This window comes from Mus caroli, unplaced genomic scaffold (genome assembly GCF_978045245.1).
Source record: "Mus caroli unplaced genomic scaffold, Mus_caroli_1 scaffold_12, whole genome shotgun sequence".
Lineage (NCBI taxonomy): Eukaryota > Metazoa > Chordata > Mammalia > Rodentia > Muridae > Mus > Mus caroli.
Window position 1 is genome coordinate 73,166,504 of NW_028227267.1, and position 23,689 is coordinate 73,190,192.

Sequence of the window (23,689 nt, forward strand, 5' to 3'; positions counted from 1 at the left end):
ATTAAACTCTCAAAAGATTATACATAAAGGAAAAAAACCAGAACAGCTTTGCGACTCAGCTAGTTTGTTTCCGGGCATATACCCAAAAGACTCTATCCTGCCACAAAGACACATAACCCTGCACAATTATTCCTATTCTAGTCACAATAGCAAGGATTTGGAACTAGCCTCATTGATCATCAACAAAGGAATGGATAACAAAAATACAGTTCATACACACAATATTTTATTTAGCCATAATGAAGTTATCAAACTTGTAGGAAAATTGAGAGATCTGGAATTATTTTATGCTGGCCAAAATAATCCAGACTGGGAATAACAAACACTGCATGTTTTTTTTTTCTTATATATAAATATAAATTCTAACTTTTACTGTTTATGTAAACATACATATATATGTATCTGTAAATTTGTGGTCCTAGGTGTGGATATAGGTGTTGATACTAGAAAGGGAACATAAAAAGAGGACTGAGAAAGGGAGAAATATTAAAGCCCATGAGACAGGAAAGAGGGGCTACTGGGAGTTGAAGGGGACACAAGGGGACAGGGAAGGGGAGGGGAAGGATCAGCAAAAACATGGCGCTTGAGAATGCCATAAGGAAACCTAAGAAAGTATGTATCTCCCTGCTGCATCTGCTTCAAATGAGAAAGCTGTCTTCATTTCAATTCCCTGTGCTGGGCTCCATTCCTAAACAAAAGTTGGCATCTACCAAATACTTAACTGAACAGCCCTGGCCTTGATTTATAGACAAATACAGAGAATTAAACTCAAGAATGACATCGCATTGGGTTTTTTTCATCAGTTGTCATAAGAATTAGACCAAGATCACTGGGCTTTGGATAACAGTGAGAGCATACCCTAAAGATGAATTATCTTTTGTAATCCTCATGGTTTTATATAAATCAAAAAGCTAAGTATTTTCTTTTGCAGCCAGTGTGGAAGGATGCAGGAAACATTTATGCAAAATTCCAGCCAAGAATCTGTAAAATACACACAGAAATAAAACGTTAGCGCCTAGCTAGTGTTTTTAGAATATCAAGGTAAGAATCATAAAGTCCATTAAAATGTTTTGTACATTACAAACTAAAGCCATCCTAAAGAGTAAAAACATACACCAACTGAGTTAAACTATAGAGAAACTGAGTATGTGCTACGTCACCGCCATGAAATTGCTTTATAGAAGTCTAAAGGACTTTCTTTCTGTAAACAGCATTGAATGGGAGCTAGGACGCCTTCATTTCTGTTGTCAGCATCTGCCTTTGCTCTCCAGTGACCGAGCTGACTAGATGAGACAGAAACTCCATGCTCTACACAACATAAAAGATTTATTGAGTCGAAGAGATGCTGAGTCAGCGGATTAAAGGCTCTTCCCCCAACCTTAATGACCTGAGTCAGATCTCTGGAAGCCTTACAGTAATAGAAGAGAACAGACTCCTGAAACTTGTCATCTACCTTCACATATGTACATGCCATGAGTATGTATGAGTGCATGTGTACATACACACACACAAACACACACACACAGAGACACACAGAGTACAAAATATTAAAAATAACTTACTCTCTGCCCCTTTAAAGAAAAATTCCAACAGTACCATATTTGGCAGGAGTTATTCAGTATATTGAAAAGTTAGTTTATATATTTGTAATTTTTTATTCTATAATTTAGAATTTTATGTAAAAGTTTTATTATATTTTTATTATTTAAAACAATTATAAATATATTTTGATCATATTATTCTCCTCTCTCAAGTTGCTCTTGCCCTCTCTAACTACCCAAATTTAAGTTCTTTCTCATGAAAGAGAAATATACCAAAAGCCCCCAAATACAAGAAAACAAAATAAAACTACATTAAAAAAAGAAAAACAGACAAGCAAAACCTAACATATTGTAACCAAATAAAATTAAATAAAAATACCTATGAAGTCCAATTATGTCTGCTAACTCCTCCTGAACACGAGGCCTGTTTTGGAATAGTTGACATGCTCAGTGTCACTCCATTGCAGATAACTGATTTTCTCTCTCAGGTATAAGAGACAGTTCAGTTGTTAACCTTTACCCTAGTGGCTAGGTTCATTCACTCACTCACTCTTTCATTCATTCATTCATTTAAAAAAACTGTAACAAAATAAAATATAGTAAGACAAAACCTATTACATCAAAGCCAAACAAGACAGACCGTCAGAAGAAAGGGAGCCCAAGAGAGGACACAGAGTCAGAGACCCACCCACTCACTCAGATGCTCAGGAATCCCGTAAAAACACTAAACTGGAAGCCATCATTCAAGTGCAGGAGACCTGGTTCAGACTGACACAGGCCCTGCGCATGCTGCTTCAGTCTCTGAGCTCATATGAGCTTGGCTCATGTTGATTTAGAGGGCCTTATTTTCTTGGTGTCCTCCATCTCATGGCTCTTACGCAATTTCCAAATCCTCTTCTCTGAGGTTCTCCAAGCTCCAAGGGGAGGAATTTGATGGAGACATCCCATTTAGGACTGAGAGTTCCAAGGTCTCTCACTCTGTATAATGTCAGGCTGGGGGGGGGGGTGTCTCTGTATTTGTTCCCATCTGCTGCAGGAGGAAGCCTCTCTGATGATGGCTGAGCAAGTTGCTAGTCTATGAGCATAGCCGAATATCATTAGGAGTTGTCATTCCATCATTCCATTTTTTTCTTTAGACCAGTATTATGTGGGTTTTTTTGTCCTAGGTTCTTGGGCTCTCTAGTCCTAGGTTCTTAGTCATCCAAGCAGTGTCAAGTATTGGTTCCATCTTGAGGAGTGGGCCTTACGTCAAATCAATTACTGGTTGGTTACTCCTCACAACAGCTTTGTGCCACCATTGCTTTCTAGTGTTTTGCAGGCAATATATAGAGAAAGGTTTTGTGGCCATCTTCATTTTTATGTTTCTTTTTGTGAGCATGCAGAGTATGTTCTTGTAATAAAAACCACTGGAACATAGGGGTGAAGGTTCTCTCTATATAGGTGCTGGTTTGTCATCTCCATTCTTAATGAGTTGTGTGGGTGTTGTTTTCAACAATAGAGCTTTGCTGTCAGCTTGTGGAGAGAAACCTAAAGTCTTGGCAACAGCCTGGGGTTGTTTGGGGGATTCCTGTGGGGCTCCTTTAGCCAACAAGTCAATTAGATGTAACCCAATCCCAGTAGTGGAAGCTTCATTTGGTGACAAGAGATGGCCACGGGGGCTCTGCCTCTCCCCTTGTTTGATTTCATTTACATTGCATTCACATATGTTCATATTTTATTACATTTTTACTGTATTAGGTTTCCATACTACCTCTCAAATGTCCCCCTTTATTTTAGCAGTTTCTTCCTGTATTCCTTGACACAACCTCTTCTCCTCTCCCCATTCCCCCATTATCTTCATTCTACATCCCCACTCCATCCATACCTATCTATTCTAATTCCCTTTCCTAACAAGATCTGTTCTCTCTAGTCCCTTACTTTATGCTTACCCTCTGTGGTTCTAGAATTTCTAGCTTGCTTATTATTGTCTTCACAGCTAATATAAACATACTAAGTAAATACATACCATATTTGTCTTTCTGAGTTTGAGAGATACCACTCAAGATGATTTTTCTAACATCATCAATTTAATGATGTTATTTTTTTAAATAGCAGAGTAATACTATGTGAATGTACCATGTTTTCTTGACATATTCTTCTGTTGAGAGACATGTAGTTTGTTTCAAATTTCTGGCTATTATGAATGGAACAGCAGTGACTATGTCTGAGGAAGAATTCCTGTGGTAGAAGGAAGCATCCTTTGTATATGCCCAATGGTGGTATAGCTGGATCTTCAGGTGGATTGACTCCCGTTGCTGTGAGGAACCACTATATTGATTTCCATAGTGCTTGTACAAGTTTGCATTCTCACAGCAATGAAAGTATTTCCCTTGCTCCATGTCCCACCAGCATGACCTATCACTTGTATTATTGATCTTAGCTATCCTGACAAGTACAAGATAGAATCTTAAGCAGTTTTGATTTGTATTTTCCTGGTGGCTAAGGTTGCTGAACATTTCTTCAAGTGTTTATCAGCCATTTGAGTTTCCTCTATTGAGAATTTTCTGTTTATATCTGTACCCCATTTTAGTTAGGTTGGTTTTGTAACCAATTTTTTGAGTTCTTTATATATTTTGGATATTAGCCCTCTATCAGATGTGGAGTTGGGAAATCTTCTCATTCTGTAGGCTGCCACTTTGTCTACATGATAAAGCCTTTGCCATGCAGAAATTTCTCAATTTCGTGAGGGCCCATTATAAACTATTGATCTTGGTGCCTGTACCAACGGCATTCTGTTCAGAAAGTCTTTTCCTGGGCCAATGAGTTCAAAGCTATCCCCCAGTCTACAGGGTAGAGTGAGGACCACAGAGGCAGACAGCTTCTGGGACAGGCGGGAGCCACAGAGCCGCTGAGGCAGCACCCTTTTGGGGCCGCAGACATCCGGCACCCTCCCAGTCGGAGGACAGTGACCTGCCCTGCAGGGAGCGCCATCTTGGCTCCGGGACTCCGCCGAGCTTAGTCTCTACAGGTCAGAGTGGGGACCACGGGGGCAGACGGCTTCTGGGACAGGCAGGTGCCACAGAGCCGCTGAGGCAGCACCCTTTTGGGGCCGCAGACTTCCGGCACCCTCCCAGCCGGAGGACAGAGACCTGCCCTGCAGAGAGTGCCATCTCGGCTCCGGGACTCCACCGAACTTAGTCTACAGGTCAGAGTGAGGACCACAGAGGCAGACAGCTTCTGGGACAGGCGGGAGCCACAGAGCCGCTGAGGCAGCACCCTTTTGGGGCCGCAGACATCCGGCACCCTCCCAGTCGGAGGACAGTGACCTGCCCTGCAGGGAACGCCATCTTGGCTCCGGGACTCCGCCGAGCTTAGTCTCTACAGGTCAGAGTGGGGACCACGGGGGCAGACGGCTTCTGGGACAGGCAGGAGCCACAGAGCCGCTGAGGCAGCACCCTTTTGGGGCCGCAGACTTCCGGCACCCTCCCAGCCGGAGGACAGAGACCTGCCCTGCAGAGAGTGCCATCTTGGCTCCGGGACTCCACCGAACTTAGTCTACAGGTTAGAGTGAGGACCACAGAGGCAGACAGCTTCTGGGACAGGCGGGAGCCACAGAGCCGCTGAGGCAGCACCCTTTTGGGGCCGCAGACATCCGGCACCCTCCCAGTCGGAGGACAGTGACCTGCCCTGCAGGGAGCGCCATCTTGGCTCCGGGACTCCGCCGAGCTTAGTCTCTACAGGTCAGAGTGGGGACCACGGGGGCAGACGGCTTCTGGGACAGGCAGGAGCCACAGAGCCGCTGAGGCAGCACCCTTTTGGGGCCGCAGACTTCCGGCACCCTCCCAGCCGGAGGACAGAGACCTGCCCTGCAGAGAGTGCCATCTCGGCTCCGGGACTCCGCCGAACTTAGTCTACAGGTTAGAGTGAGGACCACAGAGGCAGACAGCTTCTGGGACAGGCGGGAGCCACAGAGCCGCTGAGGCAGCACCCTTTTGGGGCCGCAGACATCCGGCACCCTCCCAGTCGGAGGACAGTGACCTGCCCTGCAGGGAGCGCCATCTTGGCTCCGGGACTCCGCCGAGCTTAGTCTCTACAGGTCAGAGTGAGGACCACAGAGGCAGACAGCTTCTGGGACAGGCGGGAGCCACAGAACCGCTGAGGCAGCACCCTTTTGGGGCCGCAGACATCCGACACCCTCCCAGCCGGAGGACAGTGACCTGCCCTGCAGGGAGCGCCATCTTGGCTCCGGGACTCCGCCGAACTTAGTCTGTACAGGTCTGCTGACAGAGGATACTCAGAATCCCCAGAAGAACAACCTCTGAACAGAGACAACTATAACAACTCCAGAGATTACCAGATGGCGAGAGGTAAAGGTAAGAATCTTACTAACAGAAACCAAGACCACTCACCATCATCAGGACCCAGCACTCCCACTTCGCCCAGTCCAGGGCACCCCAACACACCTGAAAAACTAGACCTGGATTTAAAAGCATATCTCATGATGATGGTAGAGGACATCAAGAAGGACTTTAAAGAACTACAGGAGAACATGGCTAAAGAGTTACAAGTCCTTAAAGAAAAACAGGAAAACACAACCAAACTGGTAGAAGTCCTTAAAGAGAAACAGGAAAACACATCCAATCAGATGATGGAAATGAACAAAACCATACTAGACCTAAAAAGGGAAGTAGACACAATAAAGAAAACCCAAAATGAGGCAACACTGGAGATAGAAACCCTAGGAAAGAAATCTGGAACCATAGATGCAAGCATCAGCAACAGAATACAAGAGATGGAAGAGAGAATCTCAGGTGCAGAAGATTCCATAGAGAACATGGGCACAACAATCAAGGAAAATGGAAAATGCAAAAAGATCCTAACTCAAAACATCCAGGAAATACAGGACACAATGAGAAGACCAAACTTACGGATAATAGGAGTGGATGAGAATGAAGATTTTCAACTCAAAGGACCAGCAAACATCTTCAACAAAATTATAGAAGAAAACTTCCCAAATCTAAAGAAAGAGATGCCCATGAACATACAAGAAGCCTACAGAACTCCAAATAGGCTGGACCAGAAAAGAAATACCTCCCGACACATAATAATCAGAACAACAAATGCACTAAATAAAGATAGAATACTAAAAGCAGTAAGAGAAAAAGGCCAAGTAACATATAAAGGCAAGCCTATCAGAATTACACCAGATTTTTCACCAGAGACTATGAAAGCTAGAAGATCCTGGACAGATGTTATACAGACACTAAAAGAACACAAATTCCAGCCCAAGCTACTATACCCAGCCAAACTCTCAATTAACATAGATGGAGAAACCAAAGTATTCCACGACAAAGCCAAATTCACACATTATCTCTCCACGAATCCAGCCCTTCAAAGGATAATAACAGAAAAAAACCAATACAAGGACAGGAACCACGCCCTAGAAACAACAAGAAGGTAATCCCTCAACAAACCTAAAAGAAGACAGCCACAAGAACAGAATGCCAACTTTAACAACAAAAATAACAGGAAACAACAATTACTTTTCCTTAATATCTCTTAATATCAATGGACTCAACTCCCCGATAAAAAGACATAGACTAACAAACTGGCTACACAAACAAGACCCAACATTTTGCTGCTTACAAGAAACTCATCTCAGAGAAAAAGATAGACACTACCTCAGAATGAAAGGCTGGAAAACAATTTTCCAAGCAAATGGTCTGAAGAAACAAGCTGGAGTAGCCATTCTAATATCAGATAAGATTGACTTCCAACCCAAAGTCATCAAAAAAGACAGGGAGGGGCACTTCATACTCATCAAAGGTAAAATCCTCCAAGAGGAACTATCAATCCTGAATATCTATGCTCCAAATACAAAGGCAGCCTCATTCATTAAAGAAACTTTAGTAAATCTCAAAGCACACATTGCACCTCATACAATAATAGTGGGAGACTTCAACACACCACTTTCACCAATGGACAGATCATGGAAACAGAAACTAAACAGGGACACAGTGAAACTAACAGAAGTTATGGATCAAATGGATCTGGCAGATATCTACAGAACATTTTACCCTAAAACAAAAGGATACACCTTCTTCTCAGCACCTCATGGTACCTTCTCCAAAATTGACCACGTAATTGGGCACAAAACAGGACTCAACAGATACAAAAACATTGAAATTGTCCCATGCATCCTATCAGATCACCATGGAATAAGGCTGATCTTCAATAACAAAATAAATAATAGAAAGCCAACCTTCACGTGGAAACTGAACAACACTCTTCTCAATGATACCTTGGTCAAGGAAGGAATAAAGAAAGAAATTAAGGACTTTTTAGAGTTCAATGAAAATGAAGCCACAACATACCCAAACTTATGGGACGCAATGAAAGCATTTCTAAGAGGAAAACTCATAGCTCTGAGTGCCTCCAAAAGGAAACTAGAAAGAGCACACATTAGCAGCTTGACAACACACCTAAAAGCACTAGAACAAAAGGAAGCAAATTCACCCAAGAGGAGTAGACGGCAGGAAATAATCAAACTCAGGGGCGAAATCAACCAAGTGGAAACAAGAAAAACTATTCAAAGAATCAACCAATCAAGGAGCTGGTTCTTTGAGAAAATCAACAAGATAGATAAACCCTTAGCCAGACTCACTAGAGGGCACAGGGAAAGCATCCTAATTAACAAAATCAGAAATGAAAAAGGAGACATAACAACAGATCCTGAAGACATCCAAAACACCATCAGATCCTTCTACCAAAGGCTATACTTAACAAAACTGGAGAACCTGGATGAAATGGAGAAGTTCCTAGACAGATACCAGGTACCAAAGTTGAATCAAGATCAGGTTAATGATCTAAACAGCCCTATATCCCCCAAAGAAATAGAAGCAGTCATTAATAGTCTCCCAACCAAAAAAAGCCCAGGACCAGATGGGTTTAGTGCAGAGTTCTATCAGACCTTCAAAGAAGATCTAATCCCAGTTCTTCACAAACTATTCCACAAAATAGAAACAGAAGGTACTCTACCCAACTCATTCTATGAAGCCACAATTACTCTGATACCTAAACCACAAAAAGACCCAACAAAGATAGAAAACTTCAGACCAATATCCCTTATGAATATTGATGCAAAAATCCTCAATAAAATTCTTGCTAACCGAATCCAAGAACACATCAAAACAATCATCCATCCTGACCAAGTAGGTTTCATCCCAGGGATGCAGGGATGGTTCAATATACGGAAATCCATCAACGTAATCCAGTATATAAACAAACTCAAAGACAAAAACCACATGGTCATCTCGTTAGATGCGGAAAAAGCATTTGACAAGATCCAACACCCATTCATGATAAAAGTCTTGGAAAGATCAGGAATTCAAGGCCCATACCTAAACATGATAAAAGCAATCTACAGCAAACCAGTAGCCAACATCAAAGTAAATGGTGAGAAGCTTGAAGCAATCCCTCTAAAATCAGGGACTAGACAAGGCTGTCCACTTTCTCCATACCTATTCAACATTGTACTTGAAGTCCTAGCCAGAGCAATTCGACAACAAAAGGAGATCAAAGGGATACAAATTGGAAAAGATGAAGTCAAAATATCACTTTTTGCAGATGATATGATAGTATATATAAGTGACCCTAAAAATTCCACCAGAGAACTCCTAAGCCTGATAAACAGCTTCGGTGAAGTAGCTGGATATAAAATTAACTCAAACAAATCAATGGCCTTTCTCTACACAAAGAATAAACAGGCTGAGAAAGAAATTAGGGAAACAACACCCTTCTCAATAGTCACAAATAATATAAAATATCTTGGCGTGACTCTAACTAAGGAAGTGAAAGATCTGTATAATAAAAACTTCAAGTCTCTGAAGAAAGAAATTATAGAAGATCTCAGAAGATGGAAAGATCTCCCATGCTCATGGATTGGCAGGATCAACATTGTAAAAATGGCTATCTTGCCAAAAGCAATCTACAGATTCAATGCAATCCCCATCAAAATTCCAAATCAATTCTTCAACGAATTAGAAAGTGCAATCTGCAAATTCATCTGGAATAACAAAAAACCTAGGATAGCAAAAACTCTTCTCAAGGATAAAAGAACCTCTGGTGGAATCACCATGCCGGACCTAAAGCTCTACTACAGAGCAATTGTGATAAAAACTGCATGGTACTGGTATAGTGACAGACAAATAGACCAATGGAATAGAATTGAAGACCCAGAAATGAACCCACACACCTACGGTCACTTGATCTTCGACAAGGGAGCTAAAAACATCCAGTGGAAGAAAGACAGCATTTTCAACAAATGGTGCTGGCACAACTGGTTGTTAACATGTAGAAGAATGCGAATCGATCCATTCCTATCTCCTTGTACTAAGGTCAAGTCTAAGTGGATCAAGGAACTTCACATAAAACCAGAGACACTGAAACTTATAGAGGAGAAAGTGGGGAAAAGCCTTGAAGATATGGGCACAGGGGAAAAATTCCTGAATAGAACAGTAATGGCTTGTGCTGTAAGATCGAGAATTGACAAGTGGGACCTCATGAAACTACAAAGCTTCTGCAAGGCTAAAGACACCATCAATAAGACAAAAAAACCACCAACAGATTGGGAAAGGATCTTCACCTATCCTAAATCAGATAAGGGACTAATATCCAATATATATAAAGAACTCAAGAAGGTGGACTCCAGAAAGTCAAATAACCCCATTAAAAAATGGGGCTCAGAACTGAACAAAGAATTCTCGCCTGAGGAATACCGAATGGCAGAGAAACACCTGAAAACATGTTCAACATCCTTAATCATCAGGGAAATGCAAATCAAAACAACCCTGAGATTCCACCTCACACCAGTCAGAATGGCTAAGATCAAAAATTCAGGTGACAGCAGTTGCTGGCGAGGATGTGGAGAAAGAGGAACACTCCTCCATTGTTGGTGGGATTGCAAGCTTGTACAACCACTCTGGAAATCAGTCTGGCGGTTCCTCAGAAAATTGGACATAGTACTACCGGAGGATCCAGCAATACCTCTCCTGGGCATATATCCAGAAGATGTCCCAACCGGTAAAAAGGACACATGTTCCACTATGTTCATAGCAGCCCTATTTATAATAGCCAGAAGCTGGAAAGAACCAAGATGTCCCTCAACAGAGGAATGGATACAGAAATTATGGTACATTTACACAATGGAGTACTACTCAGCTATTAAAAAGAATGAATTTATGAAATTCCTAGCCAAATGGATGGACCTGGAGGGCATCATCTTGAGTGAAGTAACACAATCACAAAAGAACTCACACAATATGTATTCACTGATAAGTGGATATTAGCCCAAAACTTAGGATACCCAAGATTTAAGATACAATTTGCTAAACGCATGAAACTCAAGAAGAATGAAGACCAAAGTGTGGACACTGTGCACCTTCTCAGAATTGGGAACAAAACACCCAGGGAAGGAGTTACAGAGACAAAGTTCGTAGCGGTGATGAAAGGATGGACCATTTAGAGACTGCCGTACCCAGGGATCCATCCCATAATCAACTTCTAAACGCTGACACCATTGCATACACTAGCAAGATTTTGCTGAAAGGACCCAAATATAGCTGTCTCTTGTGAGACGATGCTGGGGCCTAGCAAACACAGGAGTGGATGTTCACAGTCAGCTATTGGATGTATCACAGGGCTCCCAATGGAGAAGCTAGAGTAAGTACCCAAGGAGCTAAAGGGATCTGCAACCCTATTGTTGGAACAACATGATGTACTAACTAGAACCCCGGAGCTCTTGTCTCTAGCTGCATATGTATCGAAAGATGGCCTAGTCAGCCATCAATGGAAAGAGAGGCCCATTGGACTTGCAAACTTTATATGCCCCAATATAGGGGAATGCCAGGGCCAAAAAAATGGGAATGGGTGGGTAGGGGAGTGGGTGGGAGGGTATGGGGGACTTTTGGGATAGCACTGGAAATGTAATTGAGGAAAACATGTAATAAAAAATATTTAAAAAAAAAAAAAAAAAAAAACACAAAAAAAAAAACACAAAAAAAAAAAAAAAAAAAAAAAAAAAAAAAAAGCTATCCCCCTTTCTCTTTTACCAATGTACCTGATTTTATGTTGAAGTATTTGATCCATTTGCAGTAAAGCTTTGTGTGGGGTGATAAGTATGGATATATTTTGATCCTTCAACATGCACCTATCCCAGTTTGACCAGTACCCTTTGTTGAAGATTTTGGTCCCCCCCCCCAGGGTGTATTTCTGGCCTCTTTTCAAATATCAGATGTCCATAATCGTGTAGGTGTATGCCTGGGTCTTCAATTTGATTCCACTGATCAAGGTGTCTGTTTTTATGCCAAGACCATGTGGTTTCTATTACTATAATTTTGTAGTACAACTTGAAATCCAGAATGGTGACACTTCCAGTGTTCTTTATTATTCAGGATTGGCTAAGCATTCCTGTTTTGGCATGTGTGTGTGTGTGTGTGTTTCCACATGAAGCTGAACATTGTCCTTTCAAGATCTTTGAAGAATTGTGTTAGAATTTTGATGGGGATTTCATCTAATCTGTAGATTGCTTTTGGTAGGATCGCCATTTCTACAGTATTAGTCCATTTTTTTTTTCAGAAAATAAAAAAATAATGAAAGGTATAAAGATGTCATACTAGAACATGCATAGCTCAAGTTAGAGCAGAGGCAAAGGCTTATTTATAGACGAATTTTTAAAAAGTAAATTACCTTATGCCTTTAACATAAACCTGCCTAATTATTCTTTATGTACTAGAAAAAGAAATGAACATTACTCACCATGGAGAAGGTTGCTGAAAATGAACTTTTCTATGCTATTTTTCCACTTAAAAATTAAAATTTGAGCTGGGTGTTGTGGCACACACCTTTAGTCCCAGCACTCCAGAGGCAGAGGCAGGTGAATCTCTGAGTTTGAGGCCAGCATGGTCTACTGAGCAGAGTTCCAGAACAGCCACAACTACACAGAGAAACCCCGTTTCAAAAACTCAATCAATCAATCAATCAATCAATCAGTAAATAAAATGAAGACTTGATACTCTTATAGGGAGGAAGGAATGTTACTAAACTCCTTTTTCAGTGAAGGCAGAGAGAGTCTGAAAAAAGGAGAAGGGGAGGTGAGTGGGAGGAGCTATGGCGACTGCAGAGGGAGACACTACAACAGAGACTCTGTTCTGTACCTCATTCTCTAAGGGATATGAAGCCAATCTGTGTACCGAAGTTAAGGCCATCTCGGACATGGGAGAAAAACTTCTCAGGATGGCAGGACGTGCAGAGGTCAAGATCTTCCTTCTGGTCTTGAATGTTCTGTGGAAGAATTCCTCCTCTTTCTAGAAGAATCCTTAGAAGGAAGATTTTTCAAAAGACAGCAAGAGTTTATTTTACAGCTGGTGAAAGCACATGAAAAAGGTATTTGTACTTGTGTGGCCACATTCCCAGAAAGAGCTCAGAACAACAGGAATAGCTATTCACTATTAACAATTAAAATGGTTTTTTCCATGTGTGCATGTCAGCTTCTTAAATATTTGCTACCTGGATTGTGTGGGAAGTTACTTACTGTTCCTTGCAGTCATTTTCACCTCAGAAACAATACGCAGTAGTCAAACTTTCAGCACCACATTGAAATCCAACGCACCTGGTGGCTTTTCGGATGTCAACGTAGGGTCTCGCTGAGTCAAACTGTCTCACACATGAAGGATGAAGACTGTGAAAAGAGACTGCTGACTCTTTGGGAAGAGTGAAGCAGCAAGATCCCACTGAAGGTCCCAGAACAACCATAATGTCTTCCACATCACAGCCATATTCTGCTATCATAGCATTCACAGTAGCCATAGCCACACCCAACAATGTACCTTTCCAGCCTGGTAAATGGGAAGAAAAGACAAGGGAAGTTAAAAATGTAGAACTTCAACTGCTTTCATGTCTCAGTGAAAAATTAACAGCTGTGGCTTATGTGTTCAAAGTCCAGGTATAATAGATGAGCCACAAAACTAATGACCACATTACAGTACTGACTTTACCATTAGATGAGCCACACAGAGCACCTTACAGAATGGACGGTTAAAGGGAGTTTCTTTTGAAAGTGGTATTGATGTTTAGCCTCCATTGGAATGATGTCCTTTTAGTCCTCTCCCTTTCTTTCTAGGGTAAGGAAACACATGAAATGTGACATTTAAACTACTTCAAGTGTGCAACTCAGAATTCATATTTGCAGTGTTCAATTTCGAGAATTCTTTCATCTTGCAAATTTGAAACTATATTCACAAACAAAATCATTTCTCCCTTCCTATAAATGTTGTGTTTGTTGTTTATGAATTTGATGATGGGAGGGGTACCATATTGAATTTGTCTTTCTGCGACTGCCTTATTGCACCAAGTATGAACACCAGAAGGTTCATCTGTGTCGCAGCGTGTGTCAGAATGTACTGTCCTTTTAAGGTAAAACATTGTATCCCATATAACACATCACAGTTTGCTACTTACTCATTTGTCACTGGGCATTCAAGTTGTTTCTTCTTTGCATGCCGTATAAGTCAGGGTGCTGTACACACAGACATGAGTTCTCTTGGACACAGACCCAGAATTAGAATTGCTAGCTCCAATGGCAATTCTATTTTGAACTTGCTAAGGAATCGACAGTTTTTGTTGTTGTTTTTGAGGCAGGGTCTCACTATGTAGCCAGAATCCACTCTGTACATCAAACTCAGAGATCTGCTTGCCTCTGCCCCCCAAGAGCTGAGACTGAAGTGTTACTGTACCCAGAAGGTCTGTCTAGAGTGACTCTCCACTTCCGTCACACTCACCACCTGAGAGGTGTTTTGTCTGCTAGACCACACTAATGGATGAATGATGAGATGGTGGTTTTGATTAGCATTTCTTTAATTATGAATGGTGTTGATTAACTTTTATTATGCTTCTTAGCCATTTGCAAATCATTTTAAAAAGGAAAAGGAAAAATTCTACTCCTTAACTTCTAACCTTCCTGCCTCAAACTCCTGAGTGCTGGGATTATACGTTTGTGCCACCACACCCAGTTTGTTGATGCAAGATACGGAACAGACCCTGTCATGCTTGCCAAGTGAGCACCATACCAGTGGAGTTACACCCCAACGCCTTTACCCACGTAAAATCCAGCTGTTGTTTTACTATAATTCAGGTGTTGGATTTTGCAAAAAAATTTCTGCCTCTGGACTCCTTTGATGCTTTTGGGGGGGGGATGATCTTGGTTTTTTTTTTTTTTTTTTTTTTCCTGCTTTGGAGACCTAAAAACTCTATTACCTAATCCAAAGACACAAATACTTACAATGTTGGTTTTATAATTTTGCCTCTTACAACTTAAGTCCTTGTCCATTCTGACCTAATTTTTAAATAAATAGTAGTCTGGTAAGGGCCAGATCCTTCTCTTGCACGTGGATGTCTGCTTCTCCCCGCTCCACTGCTGGAACGGACCATTCTTTCCTCATTGAATAACTGGTTTGGCATCTTTGTTGAAAAGCTTTCACCCGCAGTGAAGTTATCTGAAACACGTGGGCTCTCTATTCTATTTTTCCATTCATGGATATAGACAAGCATGTAAACGTTCTTGGTTTTGTTTTGTTTTCCTCTGACTGCTTTTACCCATGCTGTTTTGCCTCTGTGAACTCCTTTCTATAACATCCTGAACATTCCCTATTCCCTGGTGCCCAGAGTATCTTGAAACGCTCGAAGAGTTGCTCTTTGGTTATTACAATAACTATGGTTATTATGCACATTAAAAACTGCAAGGACTAAAGATAATTTAGTTTGTACTTCAGGATTGTCTTGCCCTAAATGTTAATTCTATAGCTTTGCTTAGAAATATTGACAATCTTAAACCTATAGATTGTTGAATATCACAAGATACCACCTACTTAGGGAATTCTAGTCTGATCCGTCTAATTCGAATTGTATATTCCTTATATCTGTTTCTGTAGTAAGATTATGCAGGCCTCATCCTACCACAAAGCAATGCAATTTACATCTATGCCGATGAGAAAACCACCCTGTATTGCAAATTCAGAAAACCTTAAGTGATTAACACACCTACCGGAGTGAGCAACCCCACACGCCTTTTTCACAGGATCTGCGAAGACGATGGGTATACAGTCGGCGCCAAGAGCAGTGATTGTGACTCCTCTCTGATTTGTGACGATCCCATCATAAGATTCAGGCTCCTTCTTCCCCATAACCCACACTTCACTGGCGTGATCAGTCTAACACGAAACACAGAGCAAAATGTCTGGAAAACGAAACATCTTACATGTGAGCTTTTCTACAAGAACTGGTCACAAAATGAGGTAGTCAGGGTATGATCATTCGCTTCCATAAGTGATAAAATGACAAATATAACCACATCTGCAGATGTGGTTCCTAGGGAAGTAGACTCAGAAGTCTTGACCATCCCCCATCAGAGATAAGCACATCTTCACTCTGAGTACTTCTCCCAAAAGGCAAGTTTCACTTTCTTTGCAGAAATGTGAAAGTACCAAGTGAGGGATTTCCCCCTTTTATTAGACTCAGTTCTATCTAGAGTTCTTATTTAACAGATTTCTCCTCTCTTAGGCCCTAGTCCTCCCTGCTTGTCACTTAAGAAGTGAGGCTCCAAACTTTTCCCTGATCACTCAGGGACCTTTCTTCTATATTGAAAGGGTCATAGGGGTTTTATACTCTCTCAAAAGTTAACTATACTTCTAGAATTGAGGCGGTCTAGATGAAACACAGACACACATGTATGTGAGCACACACATATAGAGAGAAGGTAATTTCAGCATCATCGTAAAATGTTAGACGAAGCACCAGAAACAAAAGTTAAATAACTTAAGGGTTATATAAATATACTGAGAATAAGACCAAAAATCTACCTTTATTCGGTAAAATTTCTCTGCGTTAAATCCTGCAGCATTTGCCAACCTACGAACATTTTCTTGAACAACGACTTTGGGATCTCTCCTTTTGGAACTACTGAAAAGATTGAGGGAGCTGAGAGTGGGTACAGAAGATATGCCCCCTGTCCGTGTGGTAAATCCATGCAGGAAGATGTCTGTTGAGGAAAAGTGGGAGTGAGTCAAAGGATGTTCTACAAAAGGCTAAACAACAGCATACAAAAGACAGCCTCTCCATCAGGCCTTCCTGGTCACCCCAGCCTGCAATAATTGATCTTGTTTCTAATTCAGGCTGCTCTTTGTACCTCCAGGTGATGTCACACAGTACTGTGTGTTTTACCTCCCCGTGGGACTGCTGCTCTTCCCAAGGTACTTTCATTTCATCTGGTAGAAGTAACATACAGCTCACAATTAATCCTACGTATCCAAAGAGGATTATTTGAAAGTTTATTCTTCTATTAAAATGCCCAGAGAGTTGGGGTTTCAGCATGTCTACGTAAAAGATTTTCCAGGTCAGAAAAAAAGAACTTTTTTTAGGAGTGTTGGGAGATTTGCCTTAGAGCTGAATTTGCATAGTGCAGATTTGTTTTTTAGGAGCAGCTCTGATGAAGTCATCCCTTGATGCAGCTGACCCACATGTCCTAAACCCCCCATGTTGCGAAACATGAACAGTTCACAAGAGTCAACAGAGAGAAGAAAAAGGGAAGTGAGGAACTTCTGAAGAAAGTTTGGGTTTTCACTGCAATACAGAGGACAGCGTGGAAGGTACCTGGGATCAGAGGAGACGTGACAATAGTTAGGTCCCCTTTCAGCGCTGGCAGGCTTCTCAAGTATGTTTCTATTTCACGCTGGATGTCTTCTAGTTCATGAGTTGTGGTCACGTTTATTCCAGTGGATGGTTTCAAAAGGCCATCCCTCCAAGCTAACTGTAAATCTTCAAACTCAAACTCATACACCTCGGTGAAGAGTTGGCCAACGTAAGCCTTCATTAACAGTTTCCTGTGCTCGGGGACAATCACCTTAATGCAACTCAGGTTTTCTTCATCAATTTTCTGTTTAATTGTATACAAAGAGGCAGCCAGGCTGGGATGGCTAACAGTCTCATATTTTCCCTCGAGACGTGATAAGCCATTTCCTGCTTCCAATACACAGAGGCCATACTCCCCATCCTTTTCCTTGCTGGCATTTCTGCAACATATTATGCAAAGGAACTTGGCCTTGGGAGTGTGGTGGTAGTGAATACCGTCCAGTGTCTCCAGTAAGGTCTCATGGCAGTTTTTCTGTGCATCCAACTGTAAACCAGAGAGATCAATCAAGACTGCTTCTGCCATTCTTCAAACAGGCACTCTTTTTTGCCCCAAAGACTTTTTATGCCATAGCAGCTGTAAAGAAAAGTGATCACAAATAACAATAAATTCGATCTTCTTATAGATACAACCGAAATTTGTGGTGGACAAAAAAAAAAAAAATAAAAATAAAAATAGGAAGTAAATTGCATCAATACAAAAAGTAACCAAAATAAATGTAGCGTGCAGAGCAGAAAAGCCAGTGCACCATTCATCCTGACAATTAAGGGCAGAGTCATCTTTTATTTTGTGAACAGCTGGGTACATTTTTATAGAATAGAAATTATGCTTTGTTTTCTTTATAGTAGATTTGAAGTACAAAATTACTTGTGGTCTGAAATCAAGTTTTTTTAATTATAGCATGTAATCTGTTATTTAATTATAGCATCTATCTGTTATGTCATTATCCCCATCATGTCTATAAGATTAAATCACATCTCATGAAATACTGAAGTCTCACCTTTAGGATATTAAGTTGAGCAGTATCAGCAGTCAACCTTATTTGGGAGTTGCGGTTGGGACAGGGGTTTGAGGCAGAGCTTCTCTGTCTAACAGCCCCAGCAGTCCTGGAACTAGCTATGTAGACCAGGCTGGCTTTGAGCCTCCCAAGTGCTGGGATTAAAGGTGTATGTCACCATAAATAAATAAATAAATAAATAAATAAATAAATAAATAAATAAATAAATAAGAAAGAAAGAAAGAAAGAAAGAAAGAAAGAAAGAAAGAAAGAAAGAAAGAAAGAGTAAAGGTGTCTGTCACCATAAGCAAACAAACAAACGCACTCATTTTTTTAAAGGTAAAAGCTAGCCTATAGGCTGGGCTTTCTCCCCAGATTTACAGTCCTCCGCACTTGGGATAATCCCAAAAGGCACTGCAACTTGGATCAGGGGCGATTTCTGACCACTTGCACTTTCTCTGTCCTCCCCGTCCAGGCTGGAGCTCCCCTCTGCCGACCCTGTGCCCCTCAATTCTGACCCCTACCATTGCTAAGCCTTCACCCCCGACGCCCACCCCAACCTCCGCCCGCCCCGCAGGGCACTGGCGCCTTCGTTCATTCTTTCCGCCAGCCGTGCAGGCGACCTCGGAGGAGCCTGGACTGCACAGCGTCCATCTGTCCCGTCGCCGCGCCGACCTCCCCTCCGCCCGGGACTCACCGCGGGGCGGCTTCCCGCGCTCTCCTCGGCGGCCGCGAGCTGGGGCGTGAGCTGCAGGCTCGGCGCTCGAACCCCAGCGGCTCCCGAAGTCACCGGCCAGCCGGTCCGCCCGCCTCACCGTGTCCCCGGGCCTCCGGGCGGCCTCGGGCTCCCGCGGGCGTGCGCCCGGGTTCGGGTGTTCCCGCCACGGCCGCGGGGCGGCGCCCTGGAGACGCAAGGCCGAGCCCTTTGCGGGGGATTCCCGCGCCGCTCAGCAGTTCCGGGTCAGCGCCCGCAGTCACGGTGGAGGCCGCCTGAGGCCCGGGCGCTGAGGCGCGGAGGCCCGGAGAGCCGCGGGCGAGCGCGTCCCGTGAGGCGCCCGGAAGGGAAGGGAAGAAGCGTCCCCTCTCCCCGCGGGCCGTGGCGACTCCAGAAGGATCTGCTGACCCAGCAGTGTGGCCAGCTTGTCACTTAGCGCCCTCCAATCCGGGCTCAAGTAAGGGGACTCCGGTGACTTTTGTGGGGGAGTGGCTGTTTTTTTTTTTTTTTTTCACTTTTTCTTTAGTTTTTAAGTTTCTAGTTAGTTTTCATTTTCCCCCCCTTTCGGCTGTACTTTCATTTGGGACCAACATCCTTGTGCTGGCAACGTCGATTTCTCTTAAGCCCCCCCCACCCCACCCCCCAAAAAGTGTGTCCCCTCACAGGACGGAATGCATTCATTCTTACAGTAGCAATAAGATAAAAATTAAGGCTCCTTTGTCCCCCAAGGGTTTAATGTTATTTATTTAAAAACAACAATATGAAAACCAAGTACTGTTGTAAATGGAAAAATAACCACTCTTCAAAATATATGAGAAGGTAAGAGAAAGCGCATTTTCTGAGGACTGGCAATGGAGGAAGGAGAGGCCCTCCGTTTTCCTTGGGCTTCCTCCAAGTGCTCAAGTGTTTCCTGAATGAGAAGGCTCTAGGGAATCTGGGAGTGTAGAAGAGTCTTGTTAAGTGTGCACCCATCTCAACTTGACTAGCGACCAAGGTAACCAGCCCACATAGATCCTACTCCAGGCCATGTGATCACTTTCAGAGGGCACACATTGTATGCTCACTGGACACTTCCAGGAACCCTGAGGGATAGATAACACAGATCTGATCAGACATGCATGCCTTGGCATAAACTTGCTGTCAGTTAAGGAAAATGGATTTTTTATTTTTATTTTTTAACTTACAAAGCAAGTTTAGAGGCTTTTTTTTTTCTTGTTTTCATGTCCAAGGGTGAGAGCTCAGGATTCATTCATGCAACAGCTCTGGCAGTAACAAAACTTTCAAAATAGCAAAATAGCGAAGTTGTTAGGGAAGTTGTGATAATGTATTTACATACCATTTCCTTCAGCATCTGGTCTGTCTGGACTGCATTTCTTAACACTCTCTCCCCTTTTCCAGGCTCCTCCAGAGCCTCTCAATCCTGATTGCACATGGGAACAAGTAGAACTTAATAGTAGAGTGGGTACCCCACACCCCGGCTGCAGATTGACTCAGAGTCTATGGGAGTCAGGCCTGGGCTTGTTTTGTTCTGCTTTTTTATTTTCATCTCGCAGATGATTCACATGCATAATTCATTTTGGAAGAAAAAAACAAACAGCAAACTCCTCAAGCCATGCAAGTAAAGGCTGTTCTATCGTAGGCCATCTACAATTCTTTACATTTGCTGCTTGTTGTACTTTGAACACATTTCTTTTGTGAGCTGACCTGCTCTCGGTTGCTCAATACCCTTCAAGCTTAAACTTAACCTTCCTGGAGGCCTGGTTGCCTCACTTCGAAGAATAGCTTCCTTGGGATTTTCATGTACAAGGAGCCCTCTGATAGACACAGTCTGAACTCATGGCCAAACAGTACACTGCAAAGTTTGGCTAGACCCTGAATCACACATTTTATAGCAATGAAAGTTCTTACAGGTTATGGAGGTTTGGTCTATGTAAAGCTTTTAAAAAGAAGACAAAACTAAGCCAGAATGTTGTCAACAAATGTAGCGTAGTATCGTAAACTTATTTTAATCTAGCTGATGCTCATGTGTCAATCAACTGAGAAATCCCAGAGCCTTTTTGTACATGATCAACTTATTTTCCTGTATTGCATCTCTTGCATAAAGCACACATCTCTATCTCTAAACATAAAAGAGTCCCCAATATTCTGTTTCTTTAAGAGGAAAATAGTTTAAAGGCACCTTTAAAGCCATGAGAATGCAAGCTTACTCTTTAGCATCTTTGATAGTTATCTCACGCCCTTTACTGTGTCTTTAGAAATCATTAAACAGACTACGGAGAAGCAAAAACTTTATTTCTATACCATATAATTGGCTTGCATCATATTTACTTAAGTTATAAGAGCATAGTATCAAGTATAGCTGGCATGAACAGGTTTGATAGCAAACATATAATTTATGATATGGTTGTATAGTTCAACTGGTAGAACCAAACCAGGACAACACACCTGAGAGCAGTTTTCTAACCATGCTCATTAGGCGTACTGTGGGAACTAACCACCCAGGACTCACAAACGGAGTAGGAAAAGGGAGGTGGTTAGAAGCCAAGTGTAGATAGGCTAAGACTACCTCTGTATTTTAATTATTTGAAGGTATGTCTTAGAGGCAGTATTTAAGGGACTTTATTATTGAGGAAAACTCTTGGGAAATTGCTATATATCATACTATATTGTAAATCTTATGAGATGGTAGAAATTTTGAAAGCTATGATCAATTTTTTAAAATGTGTATAACCTTTATTTTGTGAGTATTTGTGTGTGTGTGTGTGTGTGTGAGAGAGAGAGAGAGAGAGAGAGACAGACAGACAGACAGACAGACAGACAGAGACAGAAACAGAGACAGAGACAGAAAGCAAGCTCATGCATGTGGAGGTCAGGTGACATCTTCCTTGAGTCAGTTCTCATCTCCACTGTGTGAATCTCAGCGATTGAATTCAGGCTATCAGGGTTAGCTTCAGGCATCTTTACTGCGCCACCTCACTGGCCTAAACAGTTATTTTTAAGCCATTTGAATGAAAGTTTTTGTGTCTTTTCAGAATAGGCCATGTAACCTATACCAATTTCCATGTTAATAGCCCCTGCTAAGTTTGCTGGGACTGCCAAAACAAATGACCACAAACTGGATGACTTAACAGAAATTTGATCTTCATCAATTATAGAGACAAAAATAGTAAATGAAGTGTTGCCACGACCGACCTTGTATCATTTGAAAGGTTTTTGTTCTCCTATCATTTCTTATTGAAAAAAAATTTCATATAATATATTCTGATCATACTTTCCCCCTTTCCTAACTCCTCCTAGATCCTCCCCTCCCACCCAACTTCAATCCCGGATCCCTTCTTTCTCTCTTTAAAAAACAAGCACACACACACACACCTCACAAAAACTCAAAATTGAAAACCAAAGGCCAATAAGGGGGGGGGGAGTCCCAAACAAAACTATAGGAGACCAAAGTAACACTGAGTTTGTTTTATGTTGGCATCTAGTGCTGGTCATGGGACCTGTCCTGATGTATGGTTTAAATGCCCAGTGAGACTCCATTGAGGAAGACTAATTTTTCCTTTGCAAGCAGGTACCACTTTGAGATAGTTCTTGGTGAGACATGGAATCCCATGTCAACGTTTCCTTCTCAGAGCTGAGCCCCCAGCTGGCTTGAAGTTGTGCAGGCCTTGTGCATTCTGTCAGAGTCTTTGTGAGTTCACATGTGCATCATTCCTGTTGAGTCTGAAAGGCATTGTTTCTTAGGTGTCATTCATGCCCTCTGGCTGGCAATCTCTGCCCCTTCTTCCCTATAGATCCCTGAGCATTGAGGGAAGAGTATGATCAAGACATCCCATGTAGGAATGAGAGTTCCAATATTTCTTGCTCTGCACATTGTCTAGTTGTGGGTCCCTGCGTTAGACCCCATTTACTTCAAGAAGCAGCCTCTTTGGTAATAGCTAAGTACAGATCTATAGGTATGGCAGACCATTTTTAGAAGTAATTTTATTGCTATGTTCCTTCAGGTGAACAGTAGTATCTGGCTTTCCCCTAGATCCTTGGCCTATCCAATCTTAGGTTCTTGGCCACTTTAGCTATGTCAGGCATAAATTCTACCTCACAGAATGATTGGTTACTGCCACATCTTTGTCACTATTACAGCAGCATATCACATAGGCAGGTCACCATTGTAGGTTGCACAGTTCATGCTGGGTTTTGATTACCTTTGTTCTCTGGTAGAATGCAGATTACCTTCTAGTACCAGGAACTAGTACTAGTCAGTAGAGGGGAAGCCTTTAGTTAAGCACCAACTTGACTTTTCTCTGTTTGCTGAGGTATAAAAGTGTTGTCTGCACCAATAGGGTCTTACCATCAGCTTGTAGAAACCAACCAGTGATTTATGCAATAGCTTGACATGTTTGGGTTCCTTTGGCCAGTGACTCAACTAATTGATGGCATTAGAAGTTTCACTCGGTAAGATACCTAGTTGGGGCATTCTCTCGCTTATTATTTGAAGACTCCATTTATATTTCTTTAGTATGTATATAAAGCATATACATATTACATGTATATGTATAATACATATACATATCACATAATATATACATTCCTAAAATAGTAAGTTTCTTTAGTAGTGTTTCCATATTAACCCTCAAGTGGCCTTTAGTGTTAGTTGGCCCTCCCCATAGTCCATCAGTTACCCATCTCTTCCATACCTCTCCTCCTACTCCAGTCTCCCCTTT

General features: G+C 42.1%; 2 protein-coding genes across 9 annotated transcripts in view; one reads left to right on the forward strand and one right to left on the reverse strand.

The window, feature by feature from the left end:
• Positions 1 to 204: 204 nt before the first annotated feature.
• Lacc1 (laccase domain multifunctional purine nucleosidase 1) lies at positions 205 to 19,203 on the reverse strand. 5 transcript variants are annotated; one of them, XM_029469198.2, is made up of 8 exons: positions 18,954 to 19,203; positions 17,223 to 17,835; positions 16,433 to 16,611; positions 15,619 to 15,784; positions 13,189 to 13,414; positions 12,734 to 12,894; positions 1,921 to 1,965; positions 205 to 981 (listed from the first exon to the last, which is right to left on the reverse strand). In XM_029469198.2, the coding sequence occupies exons 2-6, from the start codon at positions 17,782 to 17,784 to the stop codon at positions 12,735 to 12,737; spliced, it is 1,293 nt and encodes a 430-aa protein (XP_029325058.1). In that variant the 5' UTR covers positions 17,785 to 17,835; positions 18,954 to 19,203; the 3' UTR covers positions 205 to 981; positions 1,921 to 1,965; position 12,734. The 5 variants fall into 5 exon arrangements, with proteins under 5 accessions (XP_029325058.1, XP_021038054.1, XP_029325059.1 ...); XM_021182395.3 differs by lacking the exon at positions 1,921 to 1,965 and adding an exon at positions 18,260 to 18,411; XM_029469199.2 differs by lacking the exon at positions 1,921 to 1,965 and adding an exon at positions 18,260 to 18,411 and having other exon boundaries at positions 17,223 to 17,745; positions 18,954 to 19,193.
• Positions 19,201 to 23,689, forward strand: part of Ccdc122 (coiled-coil domain containing 122) — a 66,009-nt gene continuing 61,520 nt past the window's right edge. For 2 of the 4 annotated variants that reach the window (XM_021182396.3, XM_021182397.3), the window contains exon 1: positions 19,201 to 19,428. The gene's annotated coding sequence lies outside the window, so the exon portion shown is untranslated. Of the gene's footprint in view, positions 19,429 to 19,670; positions 19,791 to 23,689 lie in introns of those variants that run through there. The other 2 variants (XM_029469201.2, XM_029469202.2) reach the window with 2 other exon arrangements.

Bases quoted from the DNA above. Each gene is read 5' to 3' on its own strand.
- Lacc1 (XM_029469197.2), bottom strand. From the start codon at position 17,784: ATGGCAGAAGCAGTCTTGATTGATCTCTCTGGTTTACAGTTGGATGCA. The intron at 16,612-17,222 runs GTACCTTCCACG...TTTCCTCAACAG, and splicing joins CACGTCTCCTCTGATCCCAG to ACATCTTCCTGCATGGATTT. The intron at 12,895-13,188 runs GTGCGTTGGATT...CTTCCTTCTAAG, and splicing joins GACATCCGAAAAGCCACCAG to GATTCTTCTAGAAAGAGGAG.